At 53.9% G+C, this 18,559-nt stretch overlaps 2 protein-coding genes across 3 annotated transcripts in view; both read left to right on the top strand.

Moving 5' to 3' along the window:
* Positions 1 to 11,077, top strand: part of RECQL4 (RecQ like helicase 4) — a 45,067-nt gene extending 33,990 nt beyond the window's left edge. The window contains exons 18-25 of the mRNA XM_073329918.1: positions 525 to 662; positions 1,305 to 1,467; positions 2,965 to 3,094; positions 4,315 to 4,526; positions 4,898 to 5,084; positions 5,923 to 6,088; positions 8,190 to 8,298; positions 9,925 to 11,077. Coding sequence (XP_073186019.1) covers positions 525 to 662; positions 1,305 to 1,467; positions 2,965 to 3,094; positions 4,315 to 4,526; positions 4,898 to 5,084; positions 5,923 to 6,088; positions 8,190 to 8,298; positions 9,925 to 10,046 — 1,227 coding nt within the window. The 3' untranslated portion in view covers positions 10,047 to 11,077. The remainder of the gene's footprint in view (positions 1 to 524; positions 663 to 1,304; positions 1,468 to 2,964; positions 3,095 to 4,314; positions 4,527 to 4,897; positions 5,085 to 5,922; positions 6,089 to 8,189; positions 8,299 to 9,924) is intronic.
* Positions 11,078 to 12,975: 1,898 nt separating this feature from the next.
* On the top strand, positions 12,976 to 17,448 carry MFSD3 (major facilitator superfamily domain containing 3). 2 transcript variants are annotated; one of them, XM_073329916.1, is made up of 6 exons: positions 12,976 to 13,187; positions 13,907 to 14,645; positions 14,912 to 15,059; positions 15,359 to 15,465; positions 16,211 to 16,320; positions 16,815 to 17,448. In XM_073329916.1, the coding sequence occupies exons 2-6, from the start codon at positions 13,964 to 13,966 to the stop codon at positions 16,986 to 16,988; spliced, it is 1,221 nt and encodes a 406-aa protein (XP_073186017.1). In that variant the 5' UTR covers positions 12,976 to 13,187; positions 13,907 to 13,963; the 3' UTR covers positions 16,989 to 17,448. The 2 variants fall into 2 exon arrangements, with proteins under 2 accessions (XP_073186017.1, XP_073186018.1); XM_073329917.1 differs by lacking the exons at positions 16,211 to 16,320; positions 16,815 to 17,448 and adding an exon at positions 15,993 to 16,136.
* Positions 17,449 to 18,559: the final 1,111 nt, after the last annotated feature.

Below are 18,559 nucleotides of genomic sequence, written 5' to 3'. Positions count from 1 at the left end.
CTAAGCCAAGAGCCAGGGCACCCCACCAGCCACCTCTGCTGCAGCCAGTCGAAATCCCAGCCTGACTGACGCCCCTGCTTAGTCTGCTGAGTAGCTGGATGCTGCAGCCATTATAGGAAGGTGAATGGCTCTCGTGCCCCCAATGAATCCAATAGCCGGGGCTCTCTAGGGCTTATAGGGTGCTCAAGGATTGGCACAACCAATCCTTGGCCCTGAAGCCCTGCGCTGATGGAGCCAGTCACAGGCTTGGACCAGCACTGAGTCCAGAGCGAGGAGGAAACCTGCCCCAGATCCAGATTCTTCCCTCCCACCACAAGGACTGACAGGGAAACGTCCTACTGCCTTGTTCCTCGCTGCCCAGCCTCCGTCTCAGCGAGTCCCAAGCAGGCATCAATTCTCGGCCTCATTTTCCCCACCAGCAGCTGGGAAGCTCCAGGCTCAGCGTGCGTGGCAGGGGCTGCTCTCTCACCTTTGTGTGTGTCTCACTGTTCACCCCACGTTCCCCGGCTCCTTGTCCTCCCCAGGGCGGGGATCTGCATGAGCTCAGGCGACACATCTACGCTGACACCGTGGATTTTTTCACCATTAAGAAGCTAGTGCAGAAGGTTTTCTCTCGCTGTAAGTGCCTGGAGCTTCACCGCAAACAACAGGACCTCAGCAGGGTGAGGAACGAGCCCTGAGCGCCAGGGTGGCCAACGCAGGGCCTGGACTGCCCTCTCTCCTTTAATACAGCAGTGCAGTCTGTGGGGCCTACAGGTCCCAGCATGCCATGCTCCATCTTGATCTGATTGGCCTGCCCCCTTACCATTTGTCTGATGGCAGGTTCAGAGAGTAACCTTCTCTCTGGCCCCTGGAGACGATACATCAGTAGGGTGACCAGATAGCAACTGTGAAAAAACGGACAGGGGGTGGGGGGTAATAGGCACCTATATAAGAAAAAGTCCCAAAAAACAGGACTGTCCCTATAAAAACGGGACATTTGGTCACCCTATGCATTGGGATCATGTAGACACGCAGGCCTGGGATTGTACATGGGGCAGCGGTAGGGCAGCTCCCCTGGGCTGCACCTTTTCTGGAGATCAAGGGGCAAGTCAGGCTGCCCGTTCAGCTTAAAATCAAGGGTCCATCTGAACCTGGTTAGAAGTGGGTTGGGGCAGAGCTGCAGCCCATGTCCCAGCCAGGTGGGGCACCTTGTTTGGGAGCTTGTCATGTGTGGGCTCTGAGGGAGGAAGGAGGCCTCCAGCCCCAGCTGCTCACCTCTGGTACCTCCTGCCTGAGAAGGGCTCGGCGTTGTTTCCCTGCAGGGGGGCGAGGTGTTGGACGCTGAGCTGATGGAGCTCGTGGGAGCCGGTAAGGAGCAGGCATGTCGGGATGACAGGATGAGTGGGCAGCAGCGCGTGTGTTACAAACATGAGCGTGCCATCCCCGTGCAGCATACGGTGGAATCCCTGGACATCCGAGAGGAAGGTGAGGCTCATGCCGCTTCCTGGCGTGGCGATCTGGAAAGGATTCTTCCTCCCCTCAGCTCTGTGGGCAGGACGGGGCTTCTGGCCGGGATAGTGTGGGCTTGTTTGCCTTTGTGCAACGTCTTGTGCTGGTGGCAGAGCAGACTGATCATGGCGGGGCTGGCTGGGACGTGGCCTGATCCGGTAGGGCTGACCCTGTCTTCCATTATAGGTCAGGCCAGGCCTTGCTGCTGTATCTGTTCTCCTTCTCACAAACTTGGCGAGGCGCGATGGGTACCTCAGGGGACGGGGAGAGGCAGCCGTTGTGTCTGGTGTTTGAAAATTGCCCATAGAATATCAGGGTTGGAAGGGACCTCAGGAGGTCATCTAGTCCAACCCCCTGCTCAAAGCAGGACCAATCCCCAACGAAATCATCCCAGCCAGGGCGTTGTCAAGCCTGACCTTAAAAACCTCTAAGGATGGAGATTCCACCACCTCCCTAGGTAACGCATTCCACTGCTTCACCACCCTCCTAGTGAAAAAGTTTTTCCTAATATCCAACCTAAACGTCCCCCACTGCAACTTGAGACCATTACTCCTCGTTCTGTCATCTGTTACCACTGAGAACAGTCTAGATCCATCCCCTTTGGAACCCCCTTTCAGGTAGTTGAAAGCAGCTATCAAATCCCCCCTCATTCTTCTCTTCTGTGGACTAAATAATCCCAGTTCCCTCAGCCTCTCCTCATAAGTCATGTGTTCCAGCCCCCTAATCATTTTTGTTGCCCTCCACTGGACGCGTTCCAATTTTCCATCTCCTTCTTGTAGTGTGGGGCCCAAAACTGGACACAGTACTCCAGATGAGGCCTCACCAGTGTCAAATAGAGGGGAACGATCACGTCCTTCGATCTGCTGGCAATGCGTCTACTTATACATCCCAAAAAGCCATTGGCCTTCTTGGCAACAAGGGCACACTGTTGACTCATATCCAGCTTCTCGTCCACTGTAACCCCTCAGTCCTTTTCTGCAGAACTGCTGCCTACCCACTTGGACAAGTGCAGAGTCCTGCACTTAGGGACCTTGTTGAACCTCATCAGATTTCTTTTGGCCCAATCCTCTAATTTGTCAGGGTCCCTCTGTATCCTATCACTACCTTCCAGCCAGGCTGGGGCTGCTCCCGAGCTTGCTGTGAGCCTGAGGGATGTGCATAGATGTGCCTTGTGCATAGAGAATGTAGACTCGTGCAGCTCCTCCCCTTTAATATAGAGGGGGCGGCTCATGTCCCACCATGCCCTGCTCTTGAGCAAGCCAGATGGAGGGCAGTCGCAGGTCCTGTGTGGGGCAGTAAGCAGGTGGCATGGGAGGCTAGGCTGCACCCGGGGGGAGGTGGGCCATAGCGTGCGGACATAGAGAAACCAAAAGCCTGGCTCTTCGAAGTGGGGCTCTGAGAGGTGACTGCAGCTCATGCCTGTCCCACCGGAACGCTCCGTGATTGGCGCATGTCTCCTCTCTTCTGCTACAGGCATCGAGACCCTGCTGTGTTACCTGGAGCTGCATCCACAGTGCTGGGTGGAGCTGCTGCACCCCACTTTCTCCTCCTGCCGGGTGGTGTGTTACGGGGGCCCCCAGCAGCTCAGGGCAACCGCAAAAAGGTGAGAGTCACTGCGTGGCATGGGGAGTGATGAAATCGGAGCCCTTCCATGCGGGGAATGGAGAGACCTCTCGGGATGTGCAAACTCTGTGGGAAATGCCTTAATCAGCTCAGACCCAGCTTCGAAACAGTTCCATCTGCTTCTGGGCACCTCCTTACCGGGAAGGGCTACTCAAACCAGAGCCGTGACTGCACTTGGTAGGGAGGAGGTCAGCTGGGGGATGTTCTTGCCAGCAAGCACTGCGGGAGCTGGCACCTGGAGGAGGGGGGCGAAGAGGTTGAAGGATGGATAAGTAGGACTCGTGGGAGGAAATCTGGAACGTTGCCGGGAGGAGCTATGAGGAATAGGATAGAGAGTGCATCTCCTGGGATGCTGAGAGAGAGACAGGCCCACGCCCTGGAGACTGGGCTGGCAGACGCTCTGCACTGGCGGGGGAATAGACTAGCACAGCTGGGTAGGGCTCTTCCACTGTGCGTCCTCTGGCTAAGGAACAGCGAAGTGCCCCACAAAGGTGGGGCTGCTTTGTGGTGCCGTAGGGGGGTGTTTCGGGGAGCAGAGGGGGCAATAGATTCGAGCTCTCCTCTGAAAGGCTCCTTGCACTGCGCTGCTGTGCTAGGGGTTATATTCAGTACTGTTGGACGCCCAGAGGGAGTGGGATGGCAGGGCTGCACTCATCCTGGATGCTTGCTGCCTGCAGGAGTGACTGCCTGATTCAATGCAGGCTGCCAGGTTGGTCACTACACCACTGGCCAGGGAGTACAGCAGCTGGGCTCACAAGGGGCTGAATAACAGTGCTCAGATAAAGGAGTTGGATCCTGTGCCCAGTGCGTAAACAGGTGCCTCCTGGAACCCAGTGCCTTCTACAGGCAGCATTGCACAGCTGGCCAGCAGCCTCTGGGCTGGCTGTCTCCCACCTCCCTCTGCAGTTCCAGGGGTCAGCTGGCAGCGGCATACAGACACTGATGTGGGGGGCCAGTGCAACAAACCTGACACTAATAAAGATACACGGAGCTTTGCATATCTTACCTCATTGATCCTCACAACTTTGCAGAGCGGTAGGCAACGGTTGCAAAGAGACAGGCCCAAGGCTGCAGAGGGAGTCTGTGTCAGAGGTAGATCTAATTTGGAGGAGTTCCTGGCTCCCTGCGCTAGTCCCCTTCTCCCCTCCCCAGTTCCCATGTTACTGCTGCTGGCTTTGATTTTTGTCTCTGGGTTCTCAGCATCTGCATCCTCGGCTTTTTCTCTCCTCCTGCTCTCAGCTCCCCGCCCATCGCAGTGTGTCTGGCCCGGGAGCGTCTGGCAGGGGTGGATCACACGCACGCCAGCTCTGTGGAGTTCGACGTGATCGCACTCAGCGACTCCATGGGCTGGGAGGTTCTGCCGGTGAAGCGAGCCCTGCGCCAGCTCCAATGGAACACACAGCTACAGAAAGGTGCTGAGGCTCTTGCGCTGAGACTGCTTCTCCGGGGCACCGGGGAGTAGGGGCAGAGCTGGGGAAGGGAGCCCTAGAGAGAGCTATGGTGGCAGGATAAAATCCCCCCTCCTCCTGCAATCCATGTGAGTTCTGTAGCATCTACAGTGGGCAGGGACTCTAAAAGTGCCACGGGTGTCTGTGGGATTGGCCCTCTTGGGCACTCAGAGCTCATGTACCGTTTTCTGGCCCTGCTCGGAGCCCTGTGTTCAGTGATTCTCTTGTGTCCCCTGCGGTGGGATTGTACCAGTGACCCCCTCTTGCTGTGCGTGTGTCATCTAGTGATCCTGAGTCAGTTCCCATAAAGAGCCCCTCCCCCGCCTTGTTGCCAGGTTGCCATGGCACTGGGAAGAGCGGTGTCCTGGTGGAGTTCAGCGACCTGTCCTTTCACCTGCGCTCCTACGGAGACCTCACAGACCAGGAAATGGACTCTGTGTGCAACTTCCTGCACCACCGGGTGACGGCGCGGGAAACGACCACTCTCTGCCAGCTCCAAGCCTGCTTCAGGGCCTTCCAGAGGTGAGCATGGGCAGCTGTGGGGAACCCAGCCCCACTCTGCACACTCTGGACGGTCAGTTCCAGTTAAAGCCTCCACAAAGAGGTTTCACCTCATGCCTCTTACCTCCACCCTCCCTTCCCCGCTGAGGGAGGCCCCAGGAGTTACTGCAATATGTGCTGGTGATAAGACTATGGAAGCGGAGTGGGAGCAATGAGTTAGACAGCAGTGGTACAGGGCGAAATGCAGGCAATCTGTCAGCAGGTCAGACAGTGCATGGGGCAGCGAGGAGGCTGGTACTGCTTGGCTGGGGTGGGGAGCAGAGACGGAAGGTCCGTGAGGGTGGCTGGGGAAGTCCATGGAGAGCTTTTGAAAATGAGGGGCATAATTGTGACCCAGATCCTGAAATGACAGGGGCCAGTGGCGGTGCTCACACAGGAGCAAAGAACTTGCCCCCTCCACTGGTCTGCCATCTCTGACATAAACACAAAGCAGTGTGGCCATTCCAATTCCAAGCCCTACCAAACAAACTGCTCCCTGCATGCATGCTCCTCCCCTGGGGAGAGGATGAGAAAATGAACCACGCAGGGGAGATACAAATCCCATCACTCCGGACGTGATTGCCAGATAAACTTAGATATTCTCCAGGGCAGGAGAAGAACCTGCACGGAACAGATTAGAACTCTAGGGTAGGGACAGAATATGGTTGTCCTGCTCTATACGCATCACCTTCCCTTGGGATCCTGTCCCTTCTTGCTCTTCCTCCTTCCCTGTGGCTTATCCCACTCACTTCTCCAGTTATCCTGCACTCTAAGATCTAGTGGTGCACGATTTAACACTAACACACCTTTTCCTGGGCAGTGTGGCCTGCCAAGCCAGCACCCTGTATTCGGAGCGTGTGGACAAGGAGAGGAGCTCCCAGCTGAAGGCCTTGTTAATGGACTATTTTGAGAAGAAACCTGTGCTGGACGAGACCGAGCTAATGCGCGGGGAAGAAGAGGAGGCAGAAGATCTCAGTAACATGAAAGTGAGCCAACTCCTTTGTTTACGTCCTTTTGTTGGTATCTAGTTTTGAGCCCATCTGAGCCACTTGCAGGCTGGCATTTCTGATACCCCTGAAACCATGGCATGTAGACAGTTGATGTGGTGTCAGCTGTTGCATTAGAAAGGCTGTCTGTATAGTGTATGGTTGTACTGGGTGGGATGGGATGGACTGTGTGTGTGTGCGCACGCATGCTCTGAGTGGATCAAAATCCATGGCAGTACTGGGTCCTCCTGGATTAAAGGATGTCAAGCTTTGAAAGGGGTGAGGGGGTGTGTATGTGAGAGAGCAAGCGAATGAATCTAGGAAACACTTGTCTCACTCTGGCTTTAAAACCGTTGGCGCTGCCATTTTGGTGAACATTCTGTGACTGGATTTGAGACCCTTCTCTTTTACTGAAGTATGGAAGCACTTTGCCTGGTGGGTGTGTGTGTGTTTTCCTTCGTTGCACTTTGCTTTTAGAAGTTTAAAGGGATGCTATCAAATTATTGGTTTCAGAGGAACAGCCGTGTTAGTCTGTATTCGCAAAAAGAAAAGGAGTACTTGTGGCACCTTAGAGACTAACCAATTTATTTGAGCATGAGCTTTCGTGAGCTACAGCTCACTTCATCAAATTATTCTGCACCTTTAAATTTAGGACTTGTTAGCAACATGTGAGGGCCAGTCCTGGTTCCATTGATGTCATTGGCACTTCAAAATTAGTACTTTACACTTTTCATCTTCAAAGTGTCCCAAATACAAATTTAAAAGGGTATCTTGGTAAGGGTTTTACTGGATCAGATGGGAGTAGAAATATTTCCATAACTTTTTTGTTTTCCCTTTTTTTTTCTCATTTAAAAAGTCTCCCTGCACTCCCTGTTTAAACACTCTCCCTGCAGCACTCTTGTACTAGACAACCAGTAAGTGAAAATGATCAGAAAAAAAAGTGAAACTGATCACTTTTTGGTTTCACTCTTCAAACAGAAGAGAGCAAAAGTGATCAGCCATGATGCTGAAAAGTAAATTAGAGGATTTTCCCCTGATTCCATAATCTGAGGGTCTGTTAGATCAGTGGTTCTCAACCAGGGGTTCATGTACCCCTGGCGGGTACACAGGTCTTCCAGGGGGTACATGAACTCATCTAGATATTTGCCTAGTTTTACAACAGGCTACATAAAAACACTATGTAGTGAATTCAATGTAAACTAAACTTTCATACAGACAATGACTGGATTATACTGCTCTATTTACTATACACAGACATGTAAATACAATATTTATATTCCAACTGATCTATTTTATATCAATAAAAATAAGAAAGTCAGCAATTTTTCAGTAACAATGTGCTGTGACACTTTCATATTTTTATGTCTGATTTTTTGTAAGCAAGTAGTTTTTAAGTGAGGTGAAACTTGGGGGTACGCAAGACAAATCAGACTCCTGAAAGGGGGCCAGTACTCTGGAAAGGTTGAGAGCCAGTGTGTTAGATGGACAACAATGTCTAATCCAGGTTTCTGTATTGCACTGTATTTTGAAATACGGCTTTTATCGTGTGTCCCTATTCTGTAACCAAAAGAAAACTATCTAAGGCCTACACGACTATCTGTTGGCAAAAGGGTATGTTGCTCAGGGGTGTGGGAAAAAAACCAGCCCCCTTGGCGACATAAGTTTCGCTGGCATAAGTGGTCGGGTACATAAGTGCTATGTCGGTGGGAGAGCTTCTCTCGCCAACGTAGCAACTGCCACTCATTGGGGGTGGTTTAGTGATGTGGATGGGAGAGCTCTCTCCCGCCGGCGTAGAGCAGCTACACGAGAGATCTTACAGAGGTGCCGCTGTCAGCTTGCTCGTGTGGACATGGCCTAAATCCAAGCACAGGATGAGACCACAGCTCACTGATTTGGTCCCAGTTAATTTTATCCCTTGGTGTGAAGTGGGTTGTGAGTGCTCATTAGCCCTGTTTTTTGTTTTTTGGATTTGTCTGATCAAGAAATGGTCTCTCCCAACACTACGAGGCTGTAGAGAGAAGGAACCTTCTGCGGAGACCAAGATGGAACCTGGCTTATTTTCCCCCCAAAGCCTAACGAATTTCAAATGTTTTCTCTGTAGCTGCGGGAGTGGGAAGGGCAAATCCGCTCGGACATCCGGAATTTCCTGTCCATCCGCCAGGATGAGAAATTCTCTGGCAGAGCTATTGCCAGGATATTTCATGGCATTGGTAAGGCAAGCCGAGCGCAAGACTGGAATCCTATCTGCCTTTTGCTACTTATGTAGTATGACTTTCCATAATACTAGGCATTTTCTGCCTGATCTCTGTAACCGCTGCACAGATCTCACCTTAACCCTCCTTAAAATGTGTTTGTAACCATGGCCATGGTGAAAGGGGCTGGCTTGGAAACTGAAGGCTTCTTTTGGGACCTGCTCCTGCTGCTGTCCTTGTCTTTTATTGTGAAATGGTATGCAACCCCTCAGTCCAAGGGAGTGGAGTGTTACCCCTACTCTAGCAATCCATGCGGGATTTGAGCTGCAGGGGACCTCTGATGCTCAGGGTGGGCTTCCCCAGCCACAGAGAGTGTGTACCTGTCATGGTTACAGGGCAAGCTGTGCTTTTTGGCCCCTTTGAGGACAGGTTATGCTACCTTCCCCTCTTTCTGGGAGGAATCACACAGTCTTGCATCTCTCTGACGGAGCATCTGAGCTGCAGGACCCTGGCCACCACTGATGTTAACTCAAGTGGCCCAGCTTGTTTGGCACCTGCAAGCCCTTTTCCTTCGGGGGCCTTTGGCAGCAGCTGATTAGAGAGACAAAACCAGCTTGTCCCAAGCATAGTCTCATGAATGCACTCCAAAGGGCCAGAAAATGCAGAGCGAAGGGTAAGAACAAGAACGGCCTGTGAGCATGTTTCCCCTGACTTTGATCTTCATCTTTCCTTGCCAGCTTGGTAAGTTCCCCCCTTCTCTGGGTGGGGAGCCAGCCTGCTTGCTGCATCCCTGTCAGCGCTCACCGGCAGCCCCAGCAACTCACTCCACTCCCCTTCCTTCTCTAGACCCAGCATCCTCCAGCTGCTCAGTATCCCTTTGCTCCTGAGTTCAGGCCTGGGAAGAATAAACTCTACCAGCCTGCTTGGAGCCAGGCCAGGGGTATTCCCCAATTAATTGCATCCCCGCTGTTTGCTGGAGGACCCTTAGTGATCTGTGGGACTGTACCTTACCTTCACCATTGTTTGGTTTCCTCTTGGTTCCCCCCTAACAGCCTCCTCTGATTTAACTCCTTGCTGCCTGGCAGGATAATATCAAACAGGTGAACTGCGGGGCATATGGTGGTGGTGGTGATGATGATGATGATGATTGATAAAAAAATAGTAGACATACCTCCCTCCTCCTGCACAGGACCCCCTGTTGATAGCTTGGCTCTGTCTGCCTCGAGTAGCCACACCACATATAGGTTTAGGAATCTGCTACTGCCTTTGAACTAACAGACACAGGCCTAGCTCAATAGAGGCTCATGCTTTTAGAGGCAGATGACCTGGGTGCAGTCCCCTTAGATGACCTGTCCAGGGACGTTGTCATTGTGTGAACAAGGTTACAGTCTCCTAGAGCTCTGTGGGCCTGTTTGACACAGGGGTAATTCCACGGAACTCAAGAAGGTGACCCTGGTGTAATGGAGCAGGGAATCCGGCCTCTGAATGCCTAGGCCCAGCCACATATGCTCAGCTGCTGTTAATGTCGAGGTCGCTTGTGTGAAAGCTTTGACCACTCTTCTGTCTCGAGTTAGGCACTGCCACTGAATGACAGGCGGGTGATGGGCTCAGCAGCTGACCGGGGCTTTTTCTCTCTCTGAACAGGGAGCCCATGTTACCCTGCCCAGGTCTATGGACGAGACCGCAGGTTCTGGAGGAAATACATCCACTTTGACTTCAATAAAATCATGCGCCTGGCCACGGAGGAGATTATCCGATGCAAATGAGCCTGCGAGGGCAGGAACGTCAGTCACTGACCCCCAGGGAAATGGAACATCACAACAGCCACCAGAGCAAAGCCGGGGAGCCCTGCATGCCATGGCTCTGTGTGCCGTAGCTCCTGTATTCCATTCACCTCACTGCAGATCCCAGGAGCTCCCATGAGGGACCTTCATCTAATGGCTGTGTCGTGATTCTAGTCCCAGTTAACCCAGTGCAGGGAACTGGGGCTCCCACTTGCATTGGGGACTCCTCTGCAGATCCCACCTGGCGAGGTACCTGCTTTTCAGAAGTGGAGAGGATACGCCATGGGCTGTGCCCAAAGGAGGCTGGGCGAGAAAACAGAGCCTGAGGGTGGCTCCCAAGCTTGCTGGGAGGAAGAGGCTTTGGGCGATTATCCAGTTGACTGTATATAAATGTCCCTTTTAAGGTTCAGTCCCCTAGACCTGCCCCAAGCAAACGCACCTCTCTGACTCAGGGAGGCGAGTCACCAGCCCTGTGTGCCAGGGGCTTGTCTTCTCACTTTTCAGGGCTAACTCCGCTATGGTGTTCTACTCATTTTGCAAAATTGTACAACATCTGAGCACATTTCCTGCCCCAGCCCTGCCTCTCACCCCCGGTACAGGGGGAGGGCAGACTGGGTACAGCTGGACTTTTCTCAGACATGGGCTGTGAATGGACACGTTCAGTTCCCACTGGATATTCAATAACCATCTTGGGAGGTGGCAACGTTTGGCCCATTCAGGAATGGGTGGGATGCTTTCCATACATTTAGATGGTGCAGAGGAGGTAGAATGCCCCTCCCACCGTACCATAGTGTGTGTAAAAAGTAACTGTGTATTTACATCCGAGCTTTGACTGTTGTTGTGTTTCCCCTCGCTAACAATTGTCTGTTGCTCACTATCCGTTCCAATGCCTTTGGAGTGTCTTCAGTGCTGTTCTATTTCCACTGACCATCTGAAATCTTTGTTTCCCCTCTTCCATCTGGGACCATATCTGGGTTTTATATTCACACTAATAAAGAGTGTCTTTTAAAGTGCCTGACTTCACCTCTTGGCCCTTCCCTTCCTGCTGTGTGAGCAGAGTTGCAAGACTCTGCCTGTCTCCCTGGGAGCTGCTGGGGGCGGTGGGGCACTGCAGGGTGGGGGATTTGGGCATGCGGAGTGATCTCTTCAAAGGCACCTGGGAGAGTGAGAAGCCCTGATTAGTCCTTGACCTACTGAGAAGCTCGGTGCCTTTGCATATCCCACCCCTTTGGTTTTTATCAGCATAAACTAAACCCAAAAGCCAATCTCCACAGCCAGCCATTGTTTTCAAGTGGGACAGACTGGGTTACGCTACTTTGCACCTTGGTATGAGGAAAGGTTAGGGGATGCTTGGGTATGTGCGTGGGAGAAGCTCCCAAATCCAGATGAGGTACCAGCACAGTCCTGCACTCCCAGCTGGCAGTTTTCTGGCCTGTGTTATACAGGAGGTCAGATGCTTGTTTGGTCCCCTCTAGCCTTGGAATCTATAACACTCCTCTCTGTTTTTTTTTTAAATTTTAAATCCACTAAGTTTGCAGCTGCTCTGGTAGGTTAAAAGTACGTGTGTAGAACTGATTTCAGAACTGGCCCTCCAATGGACCTTTTGTATCTCCTAACTGACCCCGCGCTCTGTATCAAGAGCACTCTGTACAGGGACATGCGTAACGTATGCTAATGGCTGTAACTGGATTTTCATGCCATTGAAAGTTGGCTAACTGAAAGCCTGCAGGCCTCTTACAAACAGGCATAGGCTGGATGTTGGGAGGGCAAGCTTCCCTGCCAACCTGCCGCTGCCCTGCTTTAGGGGGCCCCCACTTCTGGAGGTGAGAGGGACCTTACCAGGGGTCATTCAACCCTTAGCTCCTCTGCTGACACACCCTCCACCCCTCAACAAAGGGTCACCTCCACCACTTCTTCTCTGCAGCCTGTAGCTGACGTCGCCGGCCCCCCACACCTGCACGGGCAGCGGCTGCAGGAAAGGCTGCAGAGGCAGCTGGGGTCAGAGATGGGCAAGTCAGCGTTTGACTGGCAGGGCACAGAATGTGCTTATCGCAGCAGCCTGGAGAGTGGTGCAGGGGAAGGGTCAGTGATGGAAAGTAAGCTCCATTCAGGGGCGAGGCCTATGCGAAATACACCCATGCTGTGTGTTTAGGGCTGGGGGGGGATGGGTACTGGGCAGCGGGGTGGGGCTCCACCTTTGGTCCCTATCTGCTGCCCTCCCCCTCCCGTTACCCATTTTAGCAAAGGTCAAGGACTATGTAACTAGACGGTGTCTCTCCGGGGTGAGGTGGGGCTGGGGGGGTGCACTGGCATGCCGTAGCAGGTGCTGGTGCCGGCTTGGGGGGAGGAATGTGGCTGGTTCGTGCTACAGGCTGGGGCGCTGGTGAAGGTGGGACCTGGCGCAGGCGGGGGGGCCATGAGCTCTGCGCTCTTGGGTGCGACGCTGGGGGTTGGGGTGTGGGGAGGGGATCTGGGGGTGCAGGAGCCAGGAGAGGGGGCAGTCTGGGCAGCGGGGCTCCTGGGGGGAGGGGGCATGGGCCCTGTGTGGGGCAGTGCAGGGGTGGGGGTGCTGCTCTAGGAGGGCGGCAGGGGGGGTTCAGGGGGTGCCCCCCGCCCCAGGGCCAGGGATGTGGCCTGGGCCCAGCTGGAGTGGAGCAGAGCTGGCGCCAGGGGCCCCCAGCCCCGCTGCCAGGCAGCCTCTGGCCCGGCCCCCAGGGAGGGGCCTATCCAGGGAGGGGCGGGGTCAGAGGCAGCCGGCCCAGCACGGCAACGCCCACGGTCGGTCCTCCGCAGCCATAGAGAAGAGCGAGAGGCATGCTAGAAGGGCCCACCGCCACCCGATACCAACGAGCAGCAGCCCAGACGGGACCCTCCGAGCCGCCTGGCACAGCCAGACAGGGGGCGTGGCTGGGTCGCCGCGGGAAAGGCGGCCCCTCTAGCCGGCACTTCCGCGTTCTCCGTGGCTGTGGAGGACCCAGGCGCTGCTGCAGACCCCAGAGTTTCTCTTCCCCCTACGGCCCTACCCCTCCAGGAGCCGCCAGCCCCTCGCAGCCCCGCCCCGGAGCGGCAGCGGGGGCGTTCACTGGGCTGGGGGGGGTCTGACGTCTTGTCTGTATGGTCACAGTAAGTGGCGCTGTCATCGTGGCGACTGTCACCGTGGCATCAGGCCCTAGCTGTATCATTGGGGGTGTTGCCATGGCAGCGCTGGGGTGTGGCTGTCACCATGGCATCAGGCCCTAGCTGTGTCATTGGGGGTGTTGCCATGGCAGCGCTGGGGTGTGGCTGTCACCGTGGCATCAGGCCCTAGCTGTGTCATTGGGGGTGTTGCCATGGCAGCGCTGGGGTGTGGCTGTCACCATGGTATCACGCCCTAGCTGTGTCATTGGGGGTGTTGCCATGGCAGCGCTGGGGTGTGGCTGTCACCGTGGTATCAGGCCCTAGCTGTGTCATTGGGGGTGTTGCCATGGCAGCGCTGGGGTGTGGCTGTCACCGTGGCATCAGGCCCTAGCTGTATCATTGGGGGTGTTGCCATGGCAGCGCTGGGGTGTGGCTGTCACCATGGCATCAGGCCCTAGCTGTATCATTGGGGGTGTTGCCATGGTAGCACTGGGGTGTGGCTGTCACTTTGACAGCAGTGGCTACACGGTCTCTCTGTTACCATGGCATCAGGTGACTCCAGGGCCTGGCCCAGTGCAGCCAAGCTGGTGTCCCCTCTCCTACTCCTCGTATATACACCCTGAATTCCCAAGCTGAGGCCGAGGCCCATGCCTTAACCCCTGCTGTGCTGGGCCTCTCCCCTTGCTGAGCCCAATGTAATGTCTGTCTGTTTGTGTTCCCCACAGCTCAGCGGATCTCCCCCAGGTCTTCTCCTGTGTGAGCCCTCGGCCTGGGGCTGAAGGATGAACTCTAAGTATGTGCTGTTGGGAGGCCTGTACTTCGTCCAAGGGATGCCATATGGGCTACAGTCCGGCCTGCTGCCCATCTATCTCCGCAGCGTGGGCCTCTCCTTCAGCAAGATCAGCTTGGCCAAAATACTCTACCTGCCCTGGATCCTCAAGATGCTGTGGGCTCCTTTAGTGGATCAGTACCACACCAAGCAGACCTGGCTGGCGCTCAGCATGTCAGGACTAGTGCTGGCCTGCCTAGCGTGCGCCACTATGTCGCCAGAGACCAACTTCCTGCCCGTCGCTGCCATGCTGCTGCTCATGAACTTCTTTGCTTCTGTCCAGGACATCGCAGTGGACGGAGTAGCCATTGGGCTCCTGTGGCAGGACGAGATCGGGTACGGCAACACCATCCAAGTGGTGGCTTACAAACTGGGCTCCATGCTGGCAGGAGGAGGCCTCCTGACCTTGATGCACCTATTGGGCTGGGGGGTTCTCTTCTTGCTTCTGGCCATCATTTATCTTCTGGCCATACTGTATGTGTGGAGTGCTCCGGAACTGCAGCTCACGCTAGGACGGCCTTCCCAGGATGGCCAGCCCCGGACAAGAACCTTCAACCCTTGGAGAATTCTCCAGGAGCTCCTCCATGTGCCGGGCACCCTTTGGACCACCGGCTTTGTCCTCCTCTACAAGCTTGGTGAGTGCCTGCCCGGTGAGGGCTGGGATTCCTCTAAGGAAAGGAGCGTTTAGAGTGGAGCACTCAGCAGGGCTGCAGGTGGAAAGGAGCTATTGGATGTAACAGCTGTAAATCTAGACAGGGTCACCCGCCAGGGCTGGGTTAGGGATTGAGCAGAGCCATTAAAGCTCCCTGTTGTGCTGTTGGACACCCCTGCATGCAGGGAAGAGTCTGATAGAGCATAGACTTGGCTGTGGCTCACCTGATTGTGTCCTTTTCCCTTGCAGGTGAGCAAGGCACCACCACCATGTTCCCACTCTTCCTGCTGGACCATGGATTCTCCACCCAGCAACTTGGCTTCTGGAATGGAGTGGTAGCCATGGTCTTCTCCATCACAGGTTCCTCACTGGGTGGCCAGCTGATGTCCAAGCAGAGGTTAAGTGTAGAATGGGGCTCTGCCACCTCCCTTCTTGTATGGGGTGAAAAAGGCTGGTTTGTACGTGGGTTGGGAGAGGCATGTGTGGCAGGAGAGATCAGTGAGATGTCTGGTGCTGTTTTGATTGCTCTTGGGCCCAGCTGCTGTGTCTGATTCATGATCCTTCTGCTCAATCAAATGGGGAGGGACCAAACACAATCCCTCCCCTTCTGTTCTGCTTGCTCTTCTTCTGCCTGCAGTGTTCTGCTGCACTGGCTTCCTTAACCATCTCTGTGTTGGGTTTGTCTCGTCTTTCCAGGCAGCCACTGTCTCTGCTGAAGGCTCTCTTACTGCTCCGCTTCTGCAGCCTGAATTTACAGACCTTTTTGGTCTTCATCTACGATGATGGAGTCTCTCTCTTCAAAGGTGAGCACCACCCAGCTGAGCATAAGAGAGTTCCTTGTTGATATGGGGTGAAGGGAAAGAGAACCGAGAGGCAGTGTAGGGCTGGTCAGAAATTTTCCCTCAGAACTGTGTTTTGATGGAAAACTGGGTTTTCAACTATACAATATTTTGGGCAACGGGTTTTTGCTTTCCATGGAAAATTTTGATTTAGTCAAACCAAACCCACCAGAACATTTCAGTTTGGATCTGCTGCCGGGCTTTAAGGCTGAACTATATCCTCCATGATGCAGCACGTCCAGGGACACTCATGAGGCACCCTGTTCTCCCTCCAAGAGGGAAGACCATGGAGCATCTTGGGAAATGTAGTTCAATATGGAAGCCCAGCCTATAGAGGAGAATGGGAGTCTGAGGCATCCAAACTCCACCTCCCAGGTGGCATTTTATTAGCATTTCCAAATGGAAATATTTTACTTTGGGACTAAAATATTTCACCAGAAAATTGAACTTTTCTATGAAATTTAGATGAAAACAATTTAGTTTTTTCACAGAAGTTTTCATGCGCGGGGGGGGACGACCCCGTTTTCTGCCCAGCTCTTTCTGAGAGGTCCAGTGACTTGTACATGGCCACAGAGAGTATCAGCGTCAGAACTGGGAGCAGAAATCTGGAGACGCTGCTCCCAGTCCTGCACTTGTGCCATGCCTCTCTCCAACCCTGAACTGGTCACCCGCATTACTCCCCCGTTGCCATGTCCTGCTGTATGCATAGGGGCTGCGATCCTGAGTATCTGTGTCCAGCACTTCATTGGAGGGCTGATCACCACCCTGGCTTTCAGCATCATGATGCAGTGCACGCAGAGGGCGGATGGCAGCATACAGGTACCCTGCAACCAGCACCTCTGGAAATATGGCCCAAGGGGGACTAGAATCAATGGGCACATCTGCCTCCCTGTCTGCACACTGGGGATGTTAATGTAGGATCCACCAGTGTCAGCAGGCAGCTGAGACGGTTCACTCATCAGTATTAGTGAAGAGCTCTGAGATCTGAGTCTCTGTATGGCCCTCCCAGACGTGAATGCACCCCGAGGGAAGCATTATCTGCACTGGGCAGATGGGGAACTCAGGCACAGAAAAGGGAGTTGAGTTGCCCAAGGTCACAGGCCACCCTGCAGCCTTGGAGATGAGGCTTGGCTCCAAGCTGCTGAAGGGAATGACAGTCAGGTGCTTTCTGGGGCTCCTGGCCCTTTCGTGCAGCCCTTGGCTGGGCAGAGTTTAGGCGCTATCTGGGCTACCTGGGTCCCTCTGTTTGACAGCGTAAGTGGCTCTCTTTGTGTTTGCCACCCCTCATGCTGGTGCGTGTCTGCCCTTTGCAGGCCACTCATTACAGTTTCCTGGCCACCCTGGAAGTGCTGGGCAAGCTGGCATTCAGCAGCTTTGTGGGGAGCATCGTGGACTGGCTGGGCTTTGCATCCAGCTTCTGCTGCTTCCTCTTCCTCTCCTTCACCTCTGTGCTCTACGTCCTGAATGTGCCTCCTGGCGGGAGCTGAAGGAGACGTGCCTGGCCTCTACAGGGACTCACTGTGAGTGGGCCAGGCTAAGGGATGGACAGCTGAGAATCTCCCTGGCTGGACTTGCAGGGGTCTCGAGCAGGTGTATTAATTTGCACTCCTAGTGGACATTGAAGGAGCCCAAAAATGCCTGTACAAATGAAACATCACAGGGCCAAATCCTAAGACACTGAGTGCCTGCACCTCCTGCTGGAGCCCTCAGAAATTGCAGAGGCTCCGCATTTCCCTGTGGCTGTCTCCGCAACTGTAACCAACATCTAAGATCTTCTCCTTTCCCGCCCCCTGGATGGCCTACACTCCTTGCTTTCCCCAGAGCTGCCTTAGGGAGCCAGGTCCCGTCTGTGCCGAGCCAGGGATGCTGCAACAACCAGGCGCGGGCTCGGTGCTGCGCTCACACTCCAGCCTCTGGGATCTGAAATTAAAACGTTTGTTTACTGAATGTGTCTCCTTCTCCTGCCCCTGCACCACACTCACTCCACCCTGCTGAGAGAGGCGGTGTTCAGACTGGGCCCTGTGCTGGAGCCCTGGGAAGGGAGGAGTGGGGCTGTCGGTTACTAGGCCCATGCCGTTACACGGCTCTTGTCCATCTCGTGCAAGCTCCAGGGTTTGATATTCTTGTTAATGGTTAGACTGGTGCAAGCTGCACCCAGCCACGTTGCAGAGTGCTCAACTCTGGCTCAGCTGGGCTGCCGTCGCAGGGCCCTGTGTCTGTGCGTAGCAGAGTCCTTCTGAGCTAGCAGGCAGGTCAGTCTCCCAGCTCCTCAGGCTCTGGGTGCTGTCTCAGAGTTCAGAGGAGAGGCATGTGACCAAGTGTGTCCAGGAAACGCCTGACACATTGCTGGGGGGAGTTTTCTCCCACATTAGAATAGTTAAAGTATCATAATTAGAGTACGGATTAAAAAAAGAAAACTAGCTGGCCCTGGCTCTGCTGCAGACTGACTAGGCACATAGGACGTGGCAGTGTATATTTTTACTCCCTGCAATGTTTGTTCATGCACAATTAAGTTTGCCCGGTGCTGCTGCTTGCTCTTCCAGGATATGAAGAGTGGCTAAACTTAAACCATGACATGCAAAGTTAAAGTCAATTCAACTGTAACCCAGCTCCCTCTGAGCGATGCCCCTGTAACAATGCTGGTTCTGGCGGGACCCAACTGAGAGTGCCAATTCAGGACAAATTGCTTCAAGCAGGGCAGTTACAGCCCAAGGCTGGGGTTTCTGTGCACACCAAGGCAAACCAAACCAGCCAAACAGAGAAGACTTTGGTTTTACCCCACTGGCTAACCACAAGTCACACAAGCAATTCCCTTAGACACTCCAGTTTCCCAATATCACCACCAGTTCCCCTCGTTATGGGGACAAATGGTTATGAAAACCAATACCCCAGTAAAAGAAAAAGGTTCTCTCGATCCCAAAGGACCAAGCCCCAGACCCAGGTCAATATACAAATCAGATCTTACCCACAAATCATGCTGTTGCCAATCCTTTAGAAACTAAAATCTAAAGGTTTATTCATAAAAGGAAAAGGATAGAAATGAGAGCTAGAATGGGTT

The sequence above is a fragment of the Lepidochelys kempii genome, chromosome 2 (genome assembly GCF_965140265.1).
Source record: "Lepidochelys kempii isolate rLepKem1 chromosome 2, rLepKem1.hap2, whole genome shotgun sequence".
NCBI lineage: Eukaryota > Metazoa > Chordata > Testudines > Cheloniidae > Lepidochelys > Lepidochelys kempii.
Note: the sequence above shows the minus strand (reverse complement) of the source record. Positions and strands in the feature narration are given on the sequence as shown.

What these genes read in the sequence shown, in the direction of transcription:
- MFSD3 (XM_073329916.1), top strand. Translation starts at nt 13,964, where the DNA reads ATGAACTCTAAGTATGTGCTGTTGGGAGGCCTGTACTTCGTCCAAGGG. An exon ending in TGTCCTCCTCTACAAGCTTG is followed by an intron (nt 14,646 to 14,911) that starts GTGAGTGCCTGC and finishes TTTCCCTTGCAG; the next exon opens with GTGAGCAAGGCACCACCACC. An exon ending in TGGAGTCTCTCTCTTCAAAG is followed by an intron (nt 15,466 to 16,210) that starts GTGAGCACCACC and finishes CTGTATGCATAG; the next exon opens with GGGCTGCGATCCTGAGTATC.